This window comes from Mirounga angustirostris, unplaced genomic scaffold, assembly GCF_029215605.1.
Source record: "Mirounga angustirostris isolate CCGP_5_RB_7025 unplaced genomic scaffold, mMirAng1.0.hap1 SCAF_4, whole genome shotgun sequence".
Classification (NCBI taxonomy): Eukaryota; Metazoa; Chordata; class Mammalia; order Carnivora; family Phocidae; genus Mirounga; species Mirounga angustirostris.
In genome coordinates this window covers 45,210,613-45,231,020 of record NW_026991712.1, presented here as the reverse complement: position 1 = coordinate 45,231,020, position 20,408 = coordinate 45,210,613, and the positions used below count along the sequence as shown (strand labels likewise).

The following is a 20,408-nucleotide window of genomic DNA, read 5'->3' as shown; positions in this document are numbered from 1 at the left end:
GTAATTAAACTTGCAAATTTCAACCTATATGAAAGATGTGTATATTAAATGTTGAACTGAAATAAGGCTTTACTCAGTAAATAATATATTTTTAGGAAGTTATTTTGTTTTTTAAAGTTATATAATCCTCCTTTGATTAACTCTTAGAGCACTGATAATTTTTAGATTTAAATTTAATCTGAGCTTCTATTGAAAAGTGGCTGAGAGACAGGGTCCTCTGTTCCCTAATCCAAAAGACAGAGAAGCACAGTTTTCTCTTCTTGCCATGATTGGCAGTAAGATTAATTGCTGACAATAATGGAAGAGTTAAAACTGCAAATAATATCTCAATTGTATGTTTAGAAAGTATAAGGAGTCCAGTGTTACTTATGTGTAATGTATAATGCCAAGAGAGTTAAGAAATAAGGATAGGGGGTGTGGAGTTTACCCTCTGGAGATTAGTAAAGTATAATTGAAGAATCTTAAGAAGAGATACATTCTCAGTGGAGATTGAAGCATAATTGATGACTGAGGGGAAAACTCAGTGAAGAGAAGTGTTAAAGGAAAAAGAAGAAAGAACCAATGAAAGAATTGTCTAGTCCCAGGAGCTGTGAATCAGAAACACAGGTGGAGGGTCTTACTCTGGGGTATGGAAAAAGTTGATGGGTGATGTTGAGAGCCTAGGTGAAACTGCAGATGTATCTTTCCAATGGCATTCACCCTCAGTTTGTAATAGTGTTAAAATCCCTTCCTTGTAAGAGTGGAGAAAGCAGTACTAGTATTGAATTGAGGATGGATGTCTTGAGACAACATGGTGGCTAGGCATTAAGTGATTAATTCATGTAATTGTCTAGGTGGTAAATAAGCAAGTTAGAGCAGGAGGGAATTATAAGCCTAAAGAATATGAGAGGAAAAAACCCAGAATTTATAATGAGGTCTCAAGGAGCACATGCGGTATGAGGGTGTGAGAGAACTGGAAGGACAGGATCTAGAGAATGAGGCACTGTATCCATATTTTGGCATGATGACAAAGCTCAGGTTGTGGCTCTGTTGGGTAGTAGTGAAGGTTGTTGGGAATGGGGAGATCATAGAACTGTGAGATTTCTAATCTTGTCCACCTGGTTGTTGAATTCTATCAGGATGATGACAGAAGTTGGGTTTGAGATGTGGCTACAGATGCTTGTGTAGGTTTAAGGCCAGGAGTCAAATTTCAGCACAATTGGCAGAGTAACTGGGAAGACAAACATCAGTTGAAGTTACAGGTAGTAGTTAAAAAGCTGGATATTATCGGTTTCAAAATGGTGCTTTTTTCATGAGGGTAAAAGAATAATAGGTAGAATCAACAGCAACAATTAATTAATGAGTAATCCGTAAAATTGAATGACTTTTGCTGGACACTCCCTATTTTCCTATTTTACAGATGTTAAATCCTCAGCCCAGAGCAGGGAAGTGACTTGGCCAAGGTCACACAGCTGTACAACTAGTAAATAGTAGAATCAATATTCAGGCCCAGATATCTTTATACTATTCTACCTCTGTTGGTTATGGGAACTAAAATTGTTTATTATTTTAATTTTCATAACTTGGATTGAAACTAGATTTTAGAACTTTTGAGTCTTTTGAAATTGGACATAATCTTGCATTTTATTATTTTTAATAGACAATGTGATTTTTTTTAAAGATTTTATTTTTAAGTAATCTCTACATCTAATGTGGTGCTCGAACTTACAACCCAGATATCAAGAGTTACATGCTCCACTGACTGAGCCAGCCAGCTGTCTCTAGACTGTGATTTTTAGTGTTTCTTTGTTATTATTTTTTACCGTTTTTAAGTAATGAAGCCACTTGAAGCTTGAAATATGTGGTGATGAAGAGCTGGATTCTCTTATTAAGGCTACCATCACTGGGGGTGGTGTGATCCCGCACATCCACAAGTCTCTGATTGGAAAGAAGGGACAGCAGAAAACCATTAGAGCATTGTTTTAACTAACCCTCTTCCTCCCCATCATTGTACTATACCTGGGACAGAAGAAATAATGGGGATATGTGGAATTTTAAAAAGAGACAGATGGAAAAGCATAGATAGTTCCTGTAGATGCGATAAGAGACATTTGTATGTTCTTAGGCTCAAAGTTTGATAAAGTACCTTTCCATGTGGCAGCACTTGTGTGTTGACTGGCTAGGTTTCTCCTGTGTGTTTTATACAAAAAAAATGGAATTGATAAACCATTTTCTACAAAAAAAAAAAAAAAGACAGGCTATTTCTCCCTTTCTCCATTTACTTGATCTCAATAAATAACAGATTCATTTCTGCTTGTCTGCACTGGGATGTTAGAAATTTGGCATTTCCAAACCTCTTCTATAGGAAGTTATTCTAATTTAAAGAATTGGCCTTGGGATACCTGGGTGGCTCAGTCAGTTAAGCATCTACCTTTGGCTCAGGTCATGATCCCGGGGTCTTGGGATCAAATCCTGCATCAGGCTTCTTGCTAAGCGAGGAGCCTGCTTCTCCCTCTGCCTGCCGCACCCCCTGCTTGTACTCACTCTTTCTCTCTCTGACAAATAAATAAATAAATAAATAAATAAATAAATAAATAAATAAAAAATAAATAAATAAAATCTTTAAAAAAAGAAAAAAATAAAAACATAAAAAAATTAAAGAATTGGCCTTTCTTCAAAAAGAAAATTTATCAATGACTAATTGACTAATTGTCTAATTGACTAATATGACTAATAATCCTCAATGGGAATCTGAGAATTCTTTATTTTTGAGCTTTTAGCACCACTTTTCATTCTTTTTTTTTTTTTTAAGATTTATTCATTTATTTTAGAGAGTGTGTGTGAGTGGGGCAGGGGCAGAAGGAAACAGAGAGAAATCCTCAGGTGGACTCCACGCTGAGTCCAGAGCCTGACGTGGGGCTCTATCCCAGGACTCTGAGATCATGACCTGAGCCAAAATCAAGAGTCGGACACTTAACTGACTGAGACACCCAGGCGCTCTACCACTGTTCATTCTTTAAAGTCCAGCTGTGTTGTTCTACTCTGCAGCTTTAACCCAGTTAGGATAGTACAGTTTCAAAATTTTACCTCCTTCTTACACTCAGAGGCAGCGCTGTCTCATTCTAAGCAGTGGGTGACCCAGATCTTCTAGGCTGAGAAAATAAAACCTAAAGGGAGAAAGAAAAGAACAGTATCTTTCATCTTCAGTATCTGAATTATATAAAATGGTTTAATTCTTCCTCTTTCACACCTGAATAAACATTTGTTAAATCTGAATCAGAAGTTAGAGCACTTTCTACTGCAGCATTTGCTTTATATAAGTAATTATCACTTTTTAAGTAGTTTTTATGATTTTGCTGTAAGAGTGATGCAGTTATAGCATCTGTTGTCAATGTTCTGTAATTGTGTACATGATTGTTCTACATCCCCCCTTTTCCACAGAGTGATTTTGGAAGCAAAGTAATTTTCAGAGCTCTGAAAGAAGCAGAGTTTGATATAAAAAGGAGTTAACATAATGATTAACCATTATTTCTCATACCCTCAAAATGGCACTCCTGCCCCACTTTTCACCCCTCATGTTGTCCAGGATGTGCAGAGTTTTGTTACTATTTTGGAAAATGCAGAGGGAAGAGAAACTAAATATTTTTGGAGGAGGAATAAAATGTATCTGAATATTCTTCAAATTATTTTTATTATCTTTCAAACTTGTAGTCCTTTAAATTTCTTAAAGTATGTACTGCTTTATAAAATATATATAGTTTCATCCTTTTGCAAATATTAAACTTGCAATATTTTCTAGTGTAGAGCCTAATTAAGAAATAGAAAATCACTGATTTCTTAGCAGCTAAAGATTATTATTTTAAACTTTCATTCATTCATTCAATTTATTGAGAACCTATTATGTCCCAAGCACTGTTGATTACTGTAAGTTTGGTGTCACTTTTTAATATAGCTTTATACAGTCAGTTATTTTCAAAAGCAATTTGGAAAACCAAAAATGTAAATGTTTACTGACATATTTACTGCTTCTGACAGCCATCATTTCATCTGAAGATTTGAGTTTCTATTTAGTATCATTTTTATTTCGCCTAAAGAACTTTTTTCAGTATTTCTTGTAGTGCACATCTGCTGGTGTTGAATTCTTGCAGCCTTTGTTTGTCAGAAAATATTGCTTTTATTTTTGAGGCTATTTTTGCTGTGTACTGAATTCAGGGTTAACAGGTTTTTTTGTTTTGTTTTGTTTTGTTTTTCTTTTTCAGCACCTTCAAGTTATCATTCTCTTGTTCTCTAGCTAACATTGTTTCTGATGATGTCAGTGAATATTTTTATTATCTGTTCCCTTATTTATGTTGTTTTCTGTTTCCTCTGATTGCTATTAAGATTTTCTCTTTTGGGTACCTGGCTGGCTCAGTTGGTGGAGCAGGTGAGTCTTGATCTCAGACTTGTAAGTTCAAGCCCACGTTGGGTGTAGAGATTATTTAAAATAACATGTTGAAAAAAAGAAATATTCTCTTTATCACTGGTTTCGAGTGACTGCTTATAATATGCCCTGGTATGGTTTTCTTTGTATTTATCCTGCCTAGGATTTGTTTAGCACCCTGGATTATAGTTTTTGCCAAATATGGAAAATTTTCAAACCTTGTTTCTCCAAGTGATTTTTCTGCCCCTTCCTTCTGGGACACCAATTGTACACATGTTAGCATGCTAGATACTGTTCTACAACTCACTGAAGCTCTGGTTGTTTTTTTCCCTTCCCAACTATTTTCCTTCCATCGATCCTCCATTTTGAATGATAGGTGTTGCCTTGTCTTCAAGAGCATGGATCTTTTCTTCTACAACTAAGCCCATGCTTTAATTTTTCACTTTAGATATTGTATTTTTTTGCTTTAGAACTTCTATTTGGTTTTATTTTTGCATTTTGCATTTCACTTATTACACTCATTTTCCTTGAAATCTTTTAGAATATTTACAGTATCTTTTAAAGGTCTTTGTCTGCTAATTCCATCTTTCCTGTTATTTCTGAGGCTCTTTCTATTAACTGATTTTTCTCCCAGTTATACTTCTGTGTCTTTTTTGTGTAGCAAGTTTTGATTGCGAGCTATGAATGTTATGCTGTTGAGTGTTGTATGTGTATTAAAATTTTCCTTTGAAGTGTTTTGAATTTTATTTTAGCATATAGTTAAGTTACTTGTGGATCAGCTCCATCATTTCAGTGTTCATTTTTAAGCTTTATTTGGGTACATCTAGAGTAGCCTTTACTTTTGAGCTAATTCAACTCTCTCTTTTTTTTTTTTAAAAGATTTTATTTATTTATTTGACAGAGAGAGACACAGCAAGAGAGGGAACACAAGCAGGGGGAGTGGGAGAGGGAGAAGCAGACTTCCCACTGAGCAGGGAGCCCGATGCAGGGCTCGATCCCTGGACCCTGGGATCATGACCTGAGCCGAAGGCAGACACTTAACAACTGAGCCACCCAGTTTAACTCTCCTAATAAGGCCTGGCCTTTCTGAATTCTCCACTGAAAGTCCTGGATGTTCAGTGAAGCTGCCTAGAACTCACTCATCTCCCAGCCTATGTGAGCTCTGGGAATTGTTCAGCTTACAGCTCCCTGGCGGTTCTTTGCCTGGTCTAATGAAATCTCCCCTTAAACGTGTACAGCTTGATATTTGGCCAAAGACTCGAGGAGATACTCTGCAGATTTATGGAGCTCTATCTCTGCATACTTCCCTCCCTGGGGGAACTCTCCTCACAAATTCCAACTTGCTCAGTCTCCCCAAACTCTGATCTCCATCTCCTCAACTCAGTGAGAGTGCTATGTTTTGCTTGTATTTCCCCTCCTTATCTCACAGTCTATATAGTGTACAGTATATGTATGTATATACATATATATACAGTATGTGTATATTTGTAGTTTACACCATAGTATACTATATAGTATATAGTATATGTATAGTACCTTTAGGCAAAAGTCTGGGGTGACCTTAGGGCTCATTTCATTTTTCTTCTCTCAGGGATCATTGTCTTTCCCTGCTTGCTGTACAATATCTAAAAATAGTTGTATCATATAATTATATATCTTATACAGTTTTCTTGCTGTTTACAGGGGGAGGGCAAGTCCATCATGGCTGGAAGTCAAGTCCCTGCTAATATAGTCTTGATTCTGATTTATTCTTATTTTTAAGATTTTATTTATTTATTTATTTGTCAGAGAGAGAGAGAGAGTACAAGCAGGGGGAGCAACAGAGGGAGAGGGAGAAGCAGGCTCTCCACTGAGCAGGGAAGCCCAATGTGGGGCTCCATCCCAAGGCCCTGGGATCATGACCTGAGCTGAAGGCAGATGCTTAACCAACCGACTGAGCCACCCAGGCGTCCCTGATTTATTCTTATTTAAGTGGGTGCTTAGTTCATGGAAATCCAATCCAGCTGATTATGCAGGGGGTTATAGGGCCATGCCTCTGAGTTTTGGGTCACTGTCTTGACTCACCTGCCATAGGATTTCAGGTAAGCACAGACTGGGCCATCTTGAATGACAGCAAGATTAGCAATTTTATTAGATTACTCTCTCATTAATTTAGGGCTACTGAAGTTTAAAAAATGCTACATTTTTGTTAAATCCTCTTGAATCAGATCCCATTCTTGTAAATCATATTTTCCTGATGTGAATTGACTTAGCTGTATTGTTAATTACTATATCCTTTTCGAATTTCAGGAGCAGCATTTCTTGCTATTACAACCATCTATGCTGAAAGTGGGTCAGGTTTTGTAGTACCAAGTGCTTCTGCAAAAGCAGGAGTGGAAGCCATGAGCAAGTGAGTACTACTATGATAATCCCAGCACCGGAGATAAATAATGTACTTTGGTAGTTCATGGAGCTTAATTTCTCCTTTCTAGTCTCCATCCAGAGAAAAGTAAAACCAAAGATTAACTTGGATTCACTTAGAAACAGACGTTCTAGCTCTTGGATAAGTCTTATTTGTCTATATCAGCACTGTCCGATAGAACTTTCCGCAGTGATGGAAATGTTTTATAAATCTGCCCTATCCAGTAGCCACATACGAAACCCTTGAATTGTGGCTACTGTCACTGAGAAACTAAATTGTATTTAATTTTAATTACTTTAAAATTAAGATTAGATAGCCAAATGTAGCTAGTAGCTGCCATATGAGATAGCACAGGACTATAGCCTTTTTGCTCTCCCATATATCTTTATCGGTGCTGTTTCTAATTTCTGTTAAACACACCTTCATCCTTATATTGTACCTGCTGTGCAAGATTAATAGGACTAACATAAACCAGTGACCACTTGCCAGATCTTGTGGCCTTTTCTCAGCAGCATATGATTGCTTTTCGAATCTATTCCCCATTGGCCTTTTCTACTGTCTGTTATAATGTAGGTTCTCATCATGGCTTACTGTAATAATCCTATAATGTGTTTCTCTGCTACCAGTCTCTTCCCTCTTTATTTTTTATTCATCTTCCCACCAGAATCATCTTTCTAAAAATATGTCTGCTTATGATACTCCCTAGCTAAAATCTTAGATCATTTTTTCATTATTCTTTGGAATAAAAGCCAAACCTTAGTATGGTATTCTAAATAAACTTGTCCCTGGCCTTTGTTTATTCATTGATTAATTGGATAAATGTGTATTGTGTTCTTTTTGTGTGCCTGGCACTGCGCTAGGTCCAGGGATAGGGTATTGATAGAAGTAGAATAGTTCTCATCCTCCCCTGAGGGGATAGCATTATACTGTTTTTCTTGTGTTTTAATCTCTATTGAACTGCTCTGTATTTCCTTAAATATGCCATGCGTTTTCATCTCTCTATGTCTGGGCTATGCTGCTGTTGGAATTTGCTGTGATATTTTCCCTGCTTTCAAGGCTGTCATCATATCACCTCCTCTAGGAGGTTTTCTCTCATTGCTTTAGAACAGAATTAATTATTCTCTACTCTGTGCACCCTTAAAACTTTGTTTATTCCAATCTAGTGAGAAGACTAACACACTAATAAATAAATGCTATCTATAGATTTATAGATTCTAAAATAGATTCTAAAATTCTAAAAATCTAGTTATAGATTCTAAAATGAAGGTCATGTACCAATATGGTAAGGACACAGAGAAGGACATGCAAGGCTGCTTTCGAACATATTGTTAAAGCTATGTGGCCTCCCCACTGGGATGTGAGTTCTGTGAGGGAGGGACCATACCTTATTCATCTCAGTATACTTATTTCTCAGCAGGACCTGGTGCATGGCTGGTGCTCAGTGTTTGCCAAAACATCATTGTTCTTTTCTTCCAGTAGTCTCAAAGTATTTTTCAACATTGAAATCAGTAATACACATTTGTTTGAGATAAAAAGACATATTACTATACTTAGAAGTGGAATCTTAGTGTAAATAGAGGTAATTACTTTTTTAATGTCAGGTGGCATTGGAAATAAGGAATTAGAACTTGACTATTTTGGCATCATTTGTACAGTATCAGTATTTGTCTTGTTGGGAACTTTGATCTTGTTAGAGGTTTCAATGTCATGTCCTTTAAGAACTGTGATTCTGTGCTGCTTGTTTTTGTTTTGTTTTGTTTTATTGCATAGCATATTGCATGGAGTAGATACTTGGTAAATGTTTACTTCCTTTCCAGCCTGAGTTCCCGTCAGTCCTCTTCTCATATAGGACACAGTCATACTGGAATAGGCCTTGTAGGTCACCAAATACTGCATGTTGTTTGTACCTTTGTCCTTTACTCATACTGGCCCATTTACCTGGGCTGTCTTTTTTCTCCATCCTACACCCTATTATCTCCCATCCTCTTTTCCTCCCCCTTGCTTCCCACAATAAACTCCTAATCCTTCTTCAAGTGTCAACTCAAATATCACCTCCTCCAGGAAGGCTTCCCTCTTACTCTCACTAGACTTAGGTACTTTTTTGTAAGCAGTCATGGTGCACATTACACAATTCCCAGCAGAGTAACTAGTTTATTATACAACTAAGCTAACCTCCCTTGAGAGAGGACTGCTGTCTTGAGAGGCAGAGACTGCCTTCCTTAGAGGGTAAATAACACTTACAAAATGTTAACACATAGTAAATACACAATAAGCATCTGTTGATTTAACAACATAATGGCTAACATATATTGAGTATATTGTGCTTTGCATCTCAACATGCAAAACAAGCTCATGAGGTGGATTTCTTATCATGTTATGGTAGTTCTTCAGAATATAAGCTAATTTAATGAGAGCTAGGACTGGAAAAAGTGTATCTGTTGCACCTCTGAGCAGAGATAGGATGGCTTTTCCTCTATCTAGGCAGGTTTCCTTAATAGGTTGCTCAGTTTTTCACAGGATACCATAAACTGTGCTCAGCTTGTAATTCTGTTAAGACCTGAAGTTGCTGCTTCCCTAGCAGTTTGAAGCAGGTGCACTGCAAGTATGTGCCAAGGGGAGGTATAGTCATGAATTCTGTCAAAAGCATCACTCAGAAGCAATTTTTATGTATGATTTGCCTGAAAGAGATGCAGTTCACCCATTCTCTAAAATGCATCCATGGATTAAGATAGATTAACAGACTGTACTTGGAGCACTTGCCCCCTATCCTATAGAATGAGTTTTTGAAGTGATCTTGTCAGACTATATTAATTGATATCTTACAGTTTTGTAAGACTTACCTCTTTGTATCTATTGCAAGGATACAGTATTGTCTTACTGTATTATACAATTTTCATTTTAGAAGTCTTTTTGAAAAAAATATTTTTCTGATTTTTTTATCAGGAACAATTGTGCTTTTCCTGAGAAATTACCTTGCCTTTCCCTTACGGGCACTGCAAAGTGTGTAACTGATTAGGGCTTACCTTTTTTGCATTGCATCTTGGAAAGAATGGATGCAAATTTGTGACCCACCTATTGTGATTGTATAGAATGCCACAAAACATTTAGTTATTAGCTCCATTCTTGGCTCCTTTATCTTTCCTTATCCATTTTTCAATTCCTTTCTCCTTTCCTGCTTCCTTCTTTTGTCTGTGTCCTCTCTTTCCTTTAAATGATTTTATCTTCCTCATTTGCGTTATATGTATTTTTTAAAAGTTGTTACCTTAAGTCATTTTTTTATTTTTTTTTTTTTATTTTTTTTTTTTATTTATTTGAGACAGAGAGAATGAGAGACAGAGAGCATGAGAGGGAGGAGGGTCAGAGGGAGAAGCAGACTCCCTGCCGAGCAGGGAGCCTGATGCGGGACTCGATCCCGGGACTCCAGGATCATGACCTGAGCCGAAGGCAGTCGCTTAACCAACTGAGCCACCCAGGCGCCCTAAGTCATTTTTTAAAACTAGATTCAGTATATATACACACAGATATACATGAGTATAAAGTCCTAAAACGAGTTTAGATAATAAAAGTTAGACCTGTCTATCAAGTAGGCTTTTAAAACAGATTGCTTGAAGTTTCCATGTTTGCTATTATTGTTGTATTTTGCTTCATGACATTTAGTAAGATTTTGTTAGATTCCTATTTCCCTTTGAGTGCCGTGCAGCAATTGTATTAAAGCCTCGTTAAACATGGATGTGGTTAATATTTTATATCTATGTAATCCATCTCTTACTTAAAAGTACTCATGATGTTGCAAACATTGTAATCCAATGTACTATATATAAGTAGTACATGTTGCACTGAACTCCAGAAAATGTGGGGGAGGGGCATGATTCTCTCACCTCTTTATGCTAAATTATGATACTTATTCTAAAAATGTATTTTGATATTAGACTTAGTTCTGAAATGTAAGTGGTAGGTAGTATAGCATTGTGATTAAGGACACTAAGATGCAAATGGTAGATATTACAGCAGAGTGACTGAAGGCACAAACTCTGGAACTAGACCACTTGAGGTTTGTCAGTAACCAGATGACTCAGAGCAAGTGATTTAATCTCTCTGTGCCTCAGTTTCCTTGTCTGTAACATGAGGAATGATAATAGTACCTACTTGTTGGGGTTGTAGTCTCTGGCATATAGCAAGCATGCAGTGAGTCTGGATTATTAGTATTTTTGACATATAGTATAATATTTTAGAATATTAAAATAGTGGTGTTTATTTTAATTTTTAGGTCTCTTGCAGCAGAATGGGGTAGATATGGACTGCGATTTAATGTAATTCAACCAGGGCCTATAAAAACAAAAGTAAGTTTTAGTATGCCTGTTATCTCCTGAATGATTAAGGAATAAAATATTGATAGAAATATTCTGACTGTTGTGTGCAGGACTTGTCAGAGATGCCTGAGTTTGGATCCCTAGTGGTAGGGTAGAGGGCTTTGCCATTATCCAATATAAATGGAGGTGGGCAGGAATACAACAGCTATGTAACTTCTTGATAAGATTGATTTCAACCTCTTAATCTTCTGGGATCTTTTGTGCCATCCATTTTGGTATTTCGTCTGATTTGCTTCAGTAATCTGTTATTAACCTATATTTCTTAATCCTCACCATATTTTATGGATTCTTACTTTGATTGACGTCTCTTTTTTAGTTCATAGAAATGTAAGTATATTTTTATTTTAAGAGATGTTCTAGAAAGTTATCATACAGGCTTGGTCTTGCTATAGGTAGCATTTTCTTTGACTCACGTCTGTGCCTTTCACTTGCAAACACTCAATTATGCATGTCATTTAACTCCCATGTCTCTCTGATTACAAATCTTTCTGATGGCATGCTTTTCTCCTATAGTCAGTAATGCTTACAGATACTCATTGCAACTCATAATGATCACAAGTGCTGTTATAGTCAGAAGGCCCACAGGTTCTGTGTTCTCTTATATTGCCCCAGATCACTTCACTCTTACTTTTTGTTTTTATGTAAAGCAAGAATTTACAATCCCAACTGACCTGTAGCTCCGAAGGCCTAGGTGAAGAATGATAACTTGTTCTGGTTGTATAAATAAATAAATAAATAAATATTTAATCTAACAAAATCTTAATTTTAAATAATAAATTTTATTATTTTATTTTAAATAAATTTTAAATAATAAATAAATTTATAAATAAATATGTACGGTTGTATTACGTTAGAAAATAGTGCTGAGGAGCATTTGGATTGTAGGTAGTTCTGGGTGTTATATGGACATGGCCGCATTAGTTTATTTAGCAGTTTAAAGGGTGGAAAATGGGAAGAAGAACTACTTGAGTGAGTGAATCTTGATTATCTTGTCTGACACTCCAATAATAAAGAATCTAATACATTAATGGAAAAATAACTCAAAAGCATACATTAGGGGCACCTGGGTGGCTCAGTCGTTAAGTGTCTGCCTTCGGCTCAGGTCATGATCTCAGGGTCCTGGGATCGAGCCCCGCATAGGGCTCTCTGCTCAGCAGGAAGCCCGCTTCTCCCTCTCCCACTCCCCCTGCTTGTGTTCCCTCTCTGGCTCTCTCTCTCTCTGTCAAATAAATAAATAAAATCTTTAAAAAAAAAAAAAAGCATACATTAAAACATGATTCAGGGCAGCCCTGTGCTGAGCACTCTCTGAAGAGAAACCTGGAGTCACAGAAGCTTCTTTTTAGGACCCCAATCTCCAGGAGAGATCCCCTGCATTTTATTTATTTATTTAAAATATACTTGTTGAGGGACTGCTATGTGGGACGGTACTGAAGGTGCATTTGTTACAGAGTACTTGCCATCAAGGAGTTTACAGTGTAGCAATACAGGTATCCGTTGTACACAAGTAACAAGCATGTAGCTTTAAAGAGATTAAAAGGAAACGGAAGTGTAGAAACTACATAGCAATCCCGACAGAGCCAGGATTGGTGCTAGTTTGTATCCACCCAGGGAGGGCAGGAGGGCTGGAGGGCTCACAAGGAGCCTCCTGAGAGCTTGCTCTGTCTCTCACCTGTTTATTGAAGAAAACTGTCACCTAGACTTCCAGGCACTGGTACAGAGAAATTCAATATTATTATTATTCTTTCTTCTTCTTCTTCTTCTTCTTCTTCTTCTTCTTCTTCTTCTTCTTCTTCTTCTTCTTCTTCTTCTTCTTCTTCTTCTTCTTCTTCTTCTTCTTCTTCTTCTTCTTCTTCTTCTTCTTCTTCTTCTTCTTCTTCTTCTTCTTCTTCTTCTTCTTCTTCTTCTTCTTCTTCTTCTTCTTCTTCTTCTTCTTCTTCTTCTTCTTCTTCTTCTTCTTCTTCTTCTTCTTCTTCTTCTTCTTCTTCTTCTTCTTCTTCTTCTTCCTCTTCCTCTCCTTCTTCTCCTTCTTCTCCTTCTTCTCCTTCTTCTCCTTCTTCTCCTTCTCTCTTTCTTTCTTCTTCTCCTTCTTCTTCTTCTTCTTCTTCTTCTTCTTCTTCTTCTTCTTCTTCTTCTTCTCTTTTCTCCTTCTTCTCCTTTCTTTCTTTCTTTCTTTCTTTCTTTCTTTCTTTCTTTCTTTCTTTCTTTCTTTCTTTCTTCTTCTTCTTCTTCTTCTTCTTCTTCTTCTTCTTCTTCTTCTTCTTCTCCTCCTCCTCCTCCACCTCCTCCTCCTCCTCCTCCTTCTCCTTCCTCCTTCCTTCTTCTCCTTCCTCCTTCTCCTTCCTCCTTCCTTTCCTTTTTAAATCAGTGCACATGCATACTTCATCTTGGTCTGCACCTTCACATCATTAACAGAAGGCAGACATTGGTTGGCAAATTTAGTTACAGGGTTTTTTTTTTTTTTTTTTTTCTCAAGGATCTACTTGAATTTAATATTCCTACATACTTGTTTTCTTCCTTTCCAATTATTTTGAGAGAAAGAAGAAAAGGAATTTCCTTTTAAAGGTTTCCTACTTGAGTCACTTTTCTGCGATTATTCAGTCAAACAACATTAGTACCACTACATCCCCCACACTAAGCATGTACGGATTTCAGAGTACTATCATATACATTTTCTCATTTAATGCTCACAACAATTTTGTGAGGTAGCTAAAGACAGATCTCATTTTATTTATTTATTTATTTATTTATTTATTTATTTATTTATTATTTATTTATTTATTTTTAAAGATTTTATTTATTTATTTGAGAGAGAGAATGAGATAGAGAGAGCATGAGAGGGGGGAGGGTCAGAGGGAGAAGCAGACTCCCCGCCGAGCGGGGAGCCCGATGTGGGACTCCATCCCAGGACTCCAGGATCATGACCTGAACCGAAGGCAGTCGCTTAAACAACTGAGCCACCCAGGCGCCCAAGACAGATCTCATTTTATAGATGAAGGTAAAAAGGTTATATTTTCTGGTGATTTTTTAGGTCAGTATTAGGTAAAAAGACCTGTTTTGAGCTGAAGTGACTCTGGAAGAATTTGGCAAAATTCTCTGTTGTTTACAAGGCCTGAGGTATGAACAGGCTGCCATAGTAATATTCCATTTTATGCAGACTTGTTTCGTAAAATTTTTTAGTGCAACCTAACTATTTTCTTAATTTTTAAGGGTGCCTTTAGTCGTCTTGACCCAACCGGAACATTTGAGAAAGAAGTGATTGCTAGAATTCCTTGTGGTCGGCTAGGAACTGTGGAAGAACTTGCAAATCTTGCTGCTTTCCTTTGTAGTGATTATGCTTCTTGGATTAATGGGGCAGTAAGTATTGTTTTCTCTTGACTTTTTGGGGAGGTGGATTTGGGGTGAGAAGGCATTTTGTGGAACCATTCCTGACAATATTGAATATAAATATGATTTAAAATATTTTTAGGCTGTAAATAATATAAAAATATTAATATAGATTGTTTAGGCTATGGAATTTGTTCATTGATAAATTAATTTTATCAAATGCCAATTACTCTGGTAGACATGCCAGATGATCTTTAATATTGGGTAGAATTTGAAATTGTGGAGATGGGGGAAAGAGGATTCTAAAATGAGTAAATCAGATTAGGTTTAATCATGACTTTTCTTTTCAGACTTTGGGTTTTGATTGAAAGTGCCAAGGAGATGTTCTAGTCAATTAAGATGGGAAAATGGCTAATGGCTCAGAAACTTTTTAAAAGGAGTTAGTTTCAGAGTTGTTTTTGTTTTTGTTTTTTTTTTTTCCAGGTCATTAGATTTGATGGTGGAGAGGAAGTATTTATTTCAGGGGAATTCAACAGTCTGAGGAAGGTAATACCATTTTATGAATATAATATAATATTAGCAGCTAAGATACCAAGCTTTAAAAATATGCAAGAACCATATAAAATTGCCTTTTTCTGTTTGTGTTAGGTTACCAAGGAGCAGTGGGACATAATGGAAGGACTCATCAGGAAGACAAAAGGCTCCTAAGACCGCTCTGGCCTTCATCTTGGTTACAATGGAAATGATACAATCTATGATCTTTTGAATTATTTTCAAGTCTAATAAATTGTTAATTAACAAACATGGACTGAGTATGTATCATTGCCAGGCCAGTTGTAGTTAGACATTGTATATTAAGAGATACGTAGGATGGGATATTTTCCCTTCAAAATTTTTTTTAAGAATTAAAAAAAAAAGGCAAGTAAGAGAAGGCTTTGGTAGAGGTAAAATGCTTGGAAGTGCAGTGAAAGAAGCAGATATTATAACCTGGAAAAATCAGGAGAATCTTAATTGTGGAAGTAGCATTGAGTTATGTATTAAACCATGCCTATGGTTATGGGGCCTAAAAAAAAAAAAAAAAAAGAAGTAGAAGGTATGCAGTAAATTTAATGGACTCTGCCTTTCCATTATATTTCCTTTTCACTGAACTTGTGAATTATCTTCTTTAGAGAGCTCAATATTAATTCAAACAAACTTTTGCCGGGGCCTATTTTATAGCCTGGCATTTTATTTGGTACTGAGGATACAACATGAACCATCTACAGCCTTTGCCTTCTTAAAACATTATCTAGAAGGATAGAGAGACCTATAAATAATTATTTGCGATGCAATTGCGATGCAATGTGATAAAAAATATTATTCCAGCAGTGTAAAAGTGTGAAGGAGGAAGTAATTCATTTAGTCTCCAGAGTGTAGAGAAAATGACACTTAGGAGATCTCATTCCATCTCAGCTTTAAAGGAGGAGTAGATTTCTCTAGGTAGAGAAACTGAACAAGCTTATAAAATATATTTGTGTATAATTTCATTTCATTTCATATTTGGTTTGACTATTTTATCATCCCAAGAATCAAATAATAAACCCACAGTCTCAAATGTATATAGCTATAATTTTGAGCTTATATTAAAAAAAAGGTCTATTTTGCCTTCACAGGAATCACTCATAAACATGCTCACTAGACTGTCTCCATTGCTCAAATTACCAAGAGAGGGGACCAACTTCCATCTTAGCTCCTTTGAATAGATCTGCAAAGGAATCTAGTTTTCCTGTTTGACTATATATGCTGTGAGCCCCATATGGAAACACTTAACTACATTCAGAGTTAATTGTGTACATAATTTACATTAAATTGTATATATAAATAGGTAATGTTGTAGGTTTGCAATAAGTGGCCTTGACATTCTCAATCATACTGGGCTTTTTAAACACATTTTTCTTCTATTAATCATCTCTTAGTGTTTGCTTCATTATTATATATATATTTTAATATTTTTATTTTTTTTAAAGATTTATTTATTTAGGAGAGAGAGAGCAAGGGTGAGGGGTAGGGAGAGAGGGAGAGAGAAACTTTAGCAGACCTCCTCGCTGAGTGTGGATCCTAGGACCCTGTGATCAGGACCTGAGCTGAAACCAAGAGTGGGACACTTAACCAACTGCATCACCCAGGTGCCCACTCATTGTTGTATTCTATTACAAATGGTGAAGGAGGAAGAAAAACTTGTAAGCATGGAAGAGAAAGGTAGAAAAGAGAAATTATGAGCATATCAATTGATTGAAATTTCTTCCTAAGAAAGAAATGTTTTTAGGAAGTCTGAATGAGACATTATTGATGAATAGTCACTATATTTAATGATATACCTTGCGGCTATAACCATATCAATGTTTCACCTTAAGAATTGTTACTTTGCATAAGAATAAAAATAAATAAATAAAAAAAATAAAAGAATTGTTACTTTGTCATTTTACTTAGTATCTTCTTGAAGGGTCTTGCTTCCAATACCTAATGGAAGAGTTAGTACTCAGTAAATTAAAGTGAGGACGGTTGGTAACAATATCACCAATCTTACAATTAATAAATGAAAACAGCTCCAGGAAATGTTTCAGGCATGCAGTAACAGTTGTTAATATATTGTTCTTGTGCAAAAAACTAAAGCAGCAAGAATTTAAATGACTTTGAATAATAGAATTTAGAGCTGGGAAACCTTAGAAGATACGCCTTAACCACTTCATTTTATAATTGAGGAAACTGAGAGCTCAGCGAAGTTTTGACTTGCCTAAGGTCACTCAATTAGTCAAGGTTGTTTCCCAATTCGACTATTTCTTGGGATCATAATTTAAAACCAAGAGGCAATAACAGGGTCTTTATGAGATATAGCTCTATTGCAAAGGACTTCAAGGGGAAAAGCTTAGAAATTTATTTTGTTCTTGATCAATTTTATTATTTTGTTTATTGGACATAAAACTATTTATTAGGCTTTCATAAATTCATTCTCAACTTCAATCCCTTTAACTTGAATTTTCTTCTGAAGCCTTACATTTCTCAACTGTGAGGTAAAATTATCCTTGTTTGGAGACAGAATAAATGACGCTTAGTATAAAATCTCAGTTTACCCTGGCTGCAGAGGAGCTCTTGCCTGCTCTGCCTCAAACGTGCTCTCCCCTGAACCCAGGCTCTGCCACGGCAGCTTTCTTTCTGTTCCTTGGGGTTTTTTGACCTAGAACCTTTGCACTAGCTACTTCTTTGTTGTAGGAATGTGCTTTTCCTGATCTTTGGAGGGCTGGCTTCTTCAGAGAGGCTTCCCTAAATTCCTGCTCATGCACCATTAATTTTTTAAAACTTTTTATTTGATGTATGACTTCTTAATGGACACAAATCATGAATTATCACAAAATGAATACACTTGTGTAACCACCACCCAGGTGCAAAACAAAACCACTAGGAATCCAGAAGCCTTGCTTGTCTCCCACTGTGACTTCCCTTCTATGAAACTAGTCACTATCTTGACTTCTAACACCACAGCTAAGCTACTTTTGTTTATATAAGTAGAATCACACACTATGTATTCTTCTGTTTTTGGTTTTTACCTGTGTACCAATTGTTTATGTGCATTCTCGCTACTTGACATTCCGTTGCATGAATATACCACAACTTATATATTAGTTCTGCTATTGGAGATATTTGGGTTTCTAGTTTGCAGCTATGCCAAATACAATGATACTGTAAACATTCTTTTTTTTTTTTTTTTTGATGACAATACAGACCTTTCTCTGTCAGGTTGATAAAACCTAAAAGTGAAATTGCTGGGTTATAAGGTGTGTGTATATATTCAAATTTGGTAGATACTGCCAAAGTGCTTTCCAAAATTATCTCGATTTAACTTTTCACCCAGCAGTAAGAATTTCCATTGTGCCACATCATCACCAATACTTAGCATTCGATATCTCTTTAATTTTAACCTTTCTGATGAGTGCATGGCAGTATCCCATTTGTTTTAATTTGCATTTCTCCTGAGTACTAATAAAGTTGATTGCTTTTACTTATTTTGGCTATTTAGAGATCTTTTTTATTTGTAAAATGCCTACTCAACTTTCTTTTTTTTTTTAAGATTTTATTTATTTGACAGAGAGACATAGCAAGAGACGGAACACAAGCAGGGGGAGTGGGAGAGGGAGAAGCAGGCTTCCCGCTGAGCAGGGAGCCCGATGTGGGGCTCGATCCCAGGACCCTGGGATCATGACCTGAGCTGAAGGCAGATGCTTAACGACTGAGCCACCCAGGCGCCCCACCTGTTCAACTTTCTTACACATGTATTGGGTTATGCTTTTTAAAATTTATTTTTGGAGTAATGTTTGTATATCTCTGGATATGTACCTTTGTCAATTCTATGTGTTACAAATTGTTGGAGGAGGTCATCAAGACGACATGACCGCTGGTTGACCCCAGAGCTGCACCTGGGGAATCAGAGGCTTCTCACCCCTCCCCCACCCTTGGAATGTTGGTTCCACGTGCCCTCCATTTCCAGCTGGAGCGGTATTCAAGGACGCAGCTGGAGACAGCAATGCGTAGTTGAAACCACCTGGATGGTATACACGTGACTGAAGCCAGTTAAGGCCTCTATATAAGCTTTAAGATGCCGGTGGCGGGTGTGGGCATTTAGTTGTGGGGCTGCCCGAGACAAACCTCCTAAGTAAGTTCCCTAGCTTCTTAATCTGGTATCTCTAATTTGGAGTGGCCTGCTTCTTTCTTCAGTCTCTCCTTGCCCTCCGCCTATGGGGAAAAATTTCAGATTTCACCTGGAAAACTCCCGAGGTTTTTTGCCAACCCACATATCTTCTCACATTCTCATGTTTGATTTTTCATTTTCTTAGTAGTGACTTTTTGGGGACTAGAGTTCTTAAGTTTTTCCAACATATTTTTTCATAAGTTGTTGTTAAGGAATCCAATTTTTCAATCTGTTTTTTTTTTTTATAATTGGTTGTTAAGGAATCTTTCCATGCATGAGGGATGGGAGATATCCTAATACGTTGTTGTCTGCATACCTTTTGCATTTGGATTGATAATATACCTGCAATTAATTTTGCTTGTGATATGAGGTAGGTATGTATGAGCTATTTGTCCTGTCAGATTCATTTTCCACTCTTTGTTTTCTGCTCCAGGAGGCGGGCCTTCACTTAAAGGTAAGTGTGACTGATTTAGCTGAGTTGTAAGAATTTCTTTCCCTGATAGTGCTCGGGAGTTAAAGTTCACCATAATAGGCCAGGTGCTGGATTCATGACCATTATTATTATTATTATTTTAAATTTTTTTTAAAGATTTTATTTATTTATTTGACAGAGAAAGACACAGCGAGAGAGGGAACACAAACGGGGAGTGGGAGAGGGAGAAGCAGACTCCCTGCCGAGCAGGGAGCCCGATGCGGGACTCGATCCGGGGACTCCAGGATCATGACCTGAGCCGAAGGCAGTCGCTTAACCAACTGAGCCACCCAGGCACCCCATGACCATTATTATTATTGGCTCTCTACGAAGTCCCCCAGATATACTCCTCTCAGACTTTCTGTAGCTGTTGTTTTTCTTTCTTTCTTGGTGCTACAATTTTAAGAGTGCCAAACCTCTTATTTTGGTGTATACTTCATAATGAACAGGCATGTCATCTGTAATGAACGGATGAATGTAGAAAATCTGTGTATCCCTCCTACTTCTTTGGAGAAAATCTTTCACGAAGAACTATTTGATCATGTCAGTTGGGCAAGGAACTCCCCAATGCTTGGATTTTTTTGAGGTTTCTTTGTAAATCTTGATGTCAGAGGCTCCTGTTAAGGCATCCAATAATTCGCTTAATCAGGCAGATTGACATTTATTTAGATTTCTTAGGCCATAATAACTTGAGCATCTTACATTTTCACCTGGATTGA

General features: G+C 36.8%; 1 protein-coding gene across 2 annotated transcripts in view; it reads left to right on the top strand.

Annotated features, from left to right (window-relative positions):
- DECR1 (2,4-dienoyl-CoA reductase 1) overlaps nt 1-15,296 on the top strand; it is a 45,341-nt gene extending 30,045 nt beyond the window's left edge. For both annotated transcript variants that reach the window (XM_045896262.3, XM_045896263.3), the window contains 5 exons: nt 6,689-6,788; nt 11,068-11,140; nt 14,378-14,524; nt 14,978-15,040; nt 15,143-15,296. In XM_045896262.3, the coding sequence (XP_045752218.1) occupies nt 6,689-6,788; nt 11,068-11,140; nt 14,378-14,524; nt 14,978-15,040; nt 15,143-15,202 (443 nt within the window). In that variant the 3' untranslated portion in view covers nt 15,203-15,296. The remainder of the gene's footprint in view (nt 1-6,688; nt 6,789-11,067; nt 11,141-14,377; nt 14,525-14,977; nt 15,041-15,142) is intronic.
- Nucleotides 15,297-20,408: the final 5,112 nt, after the last annotated feature.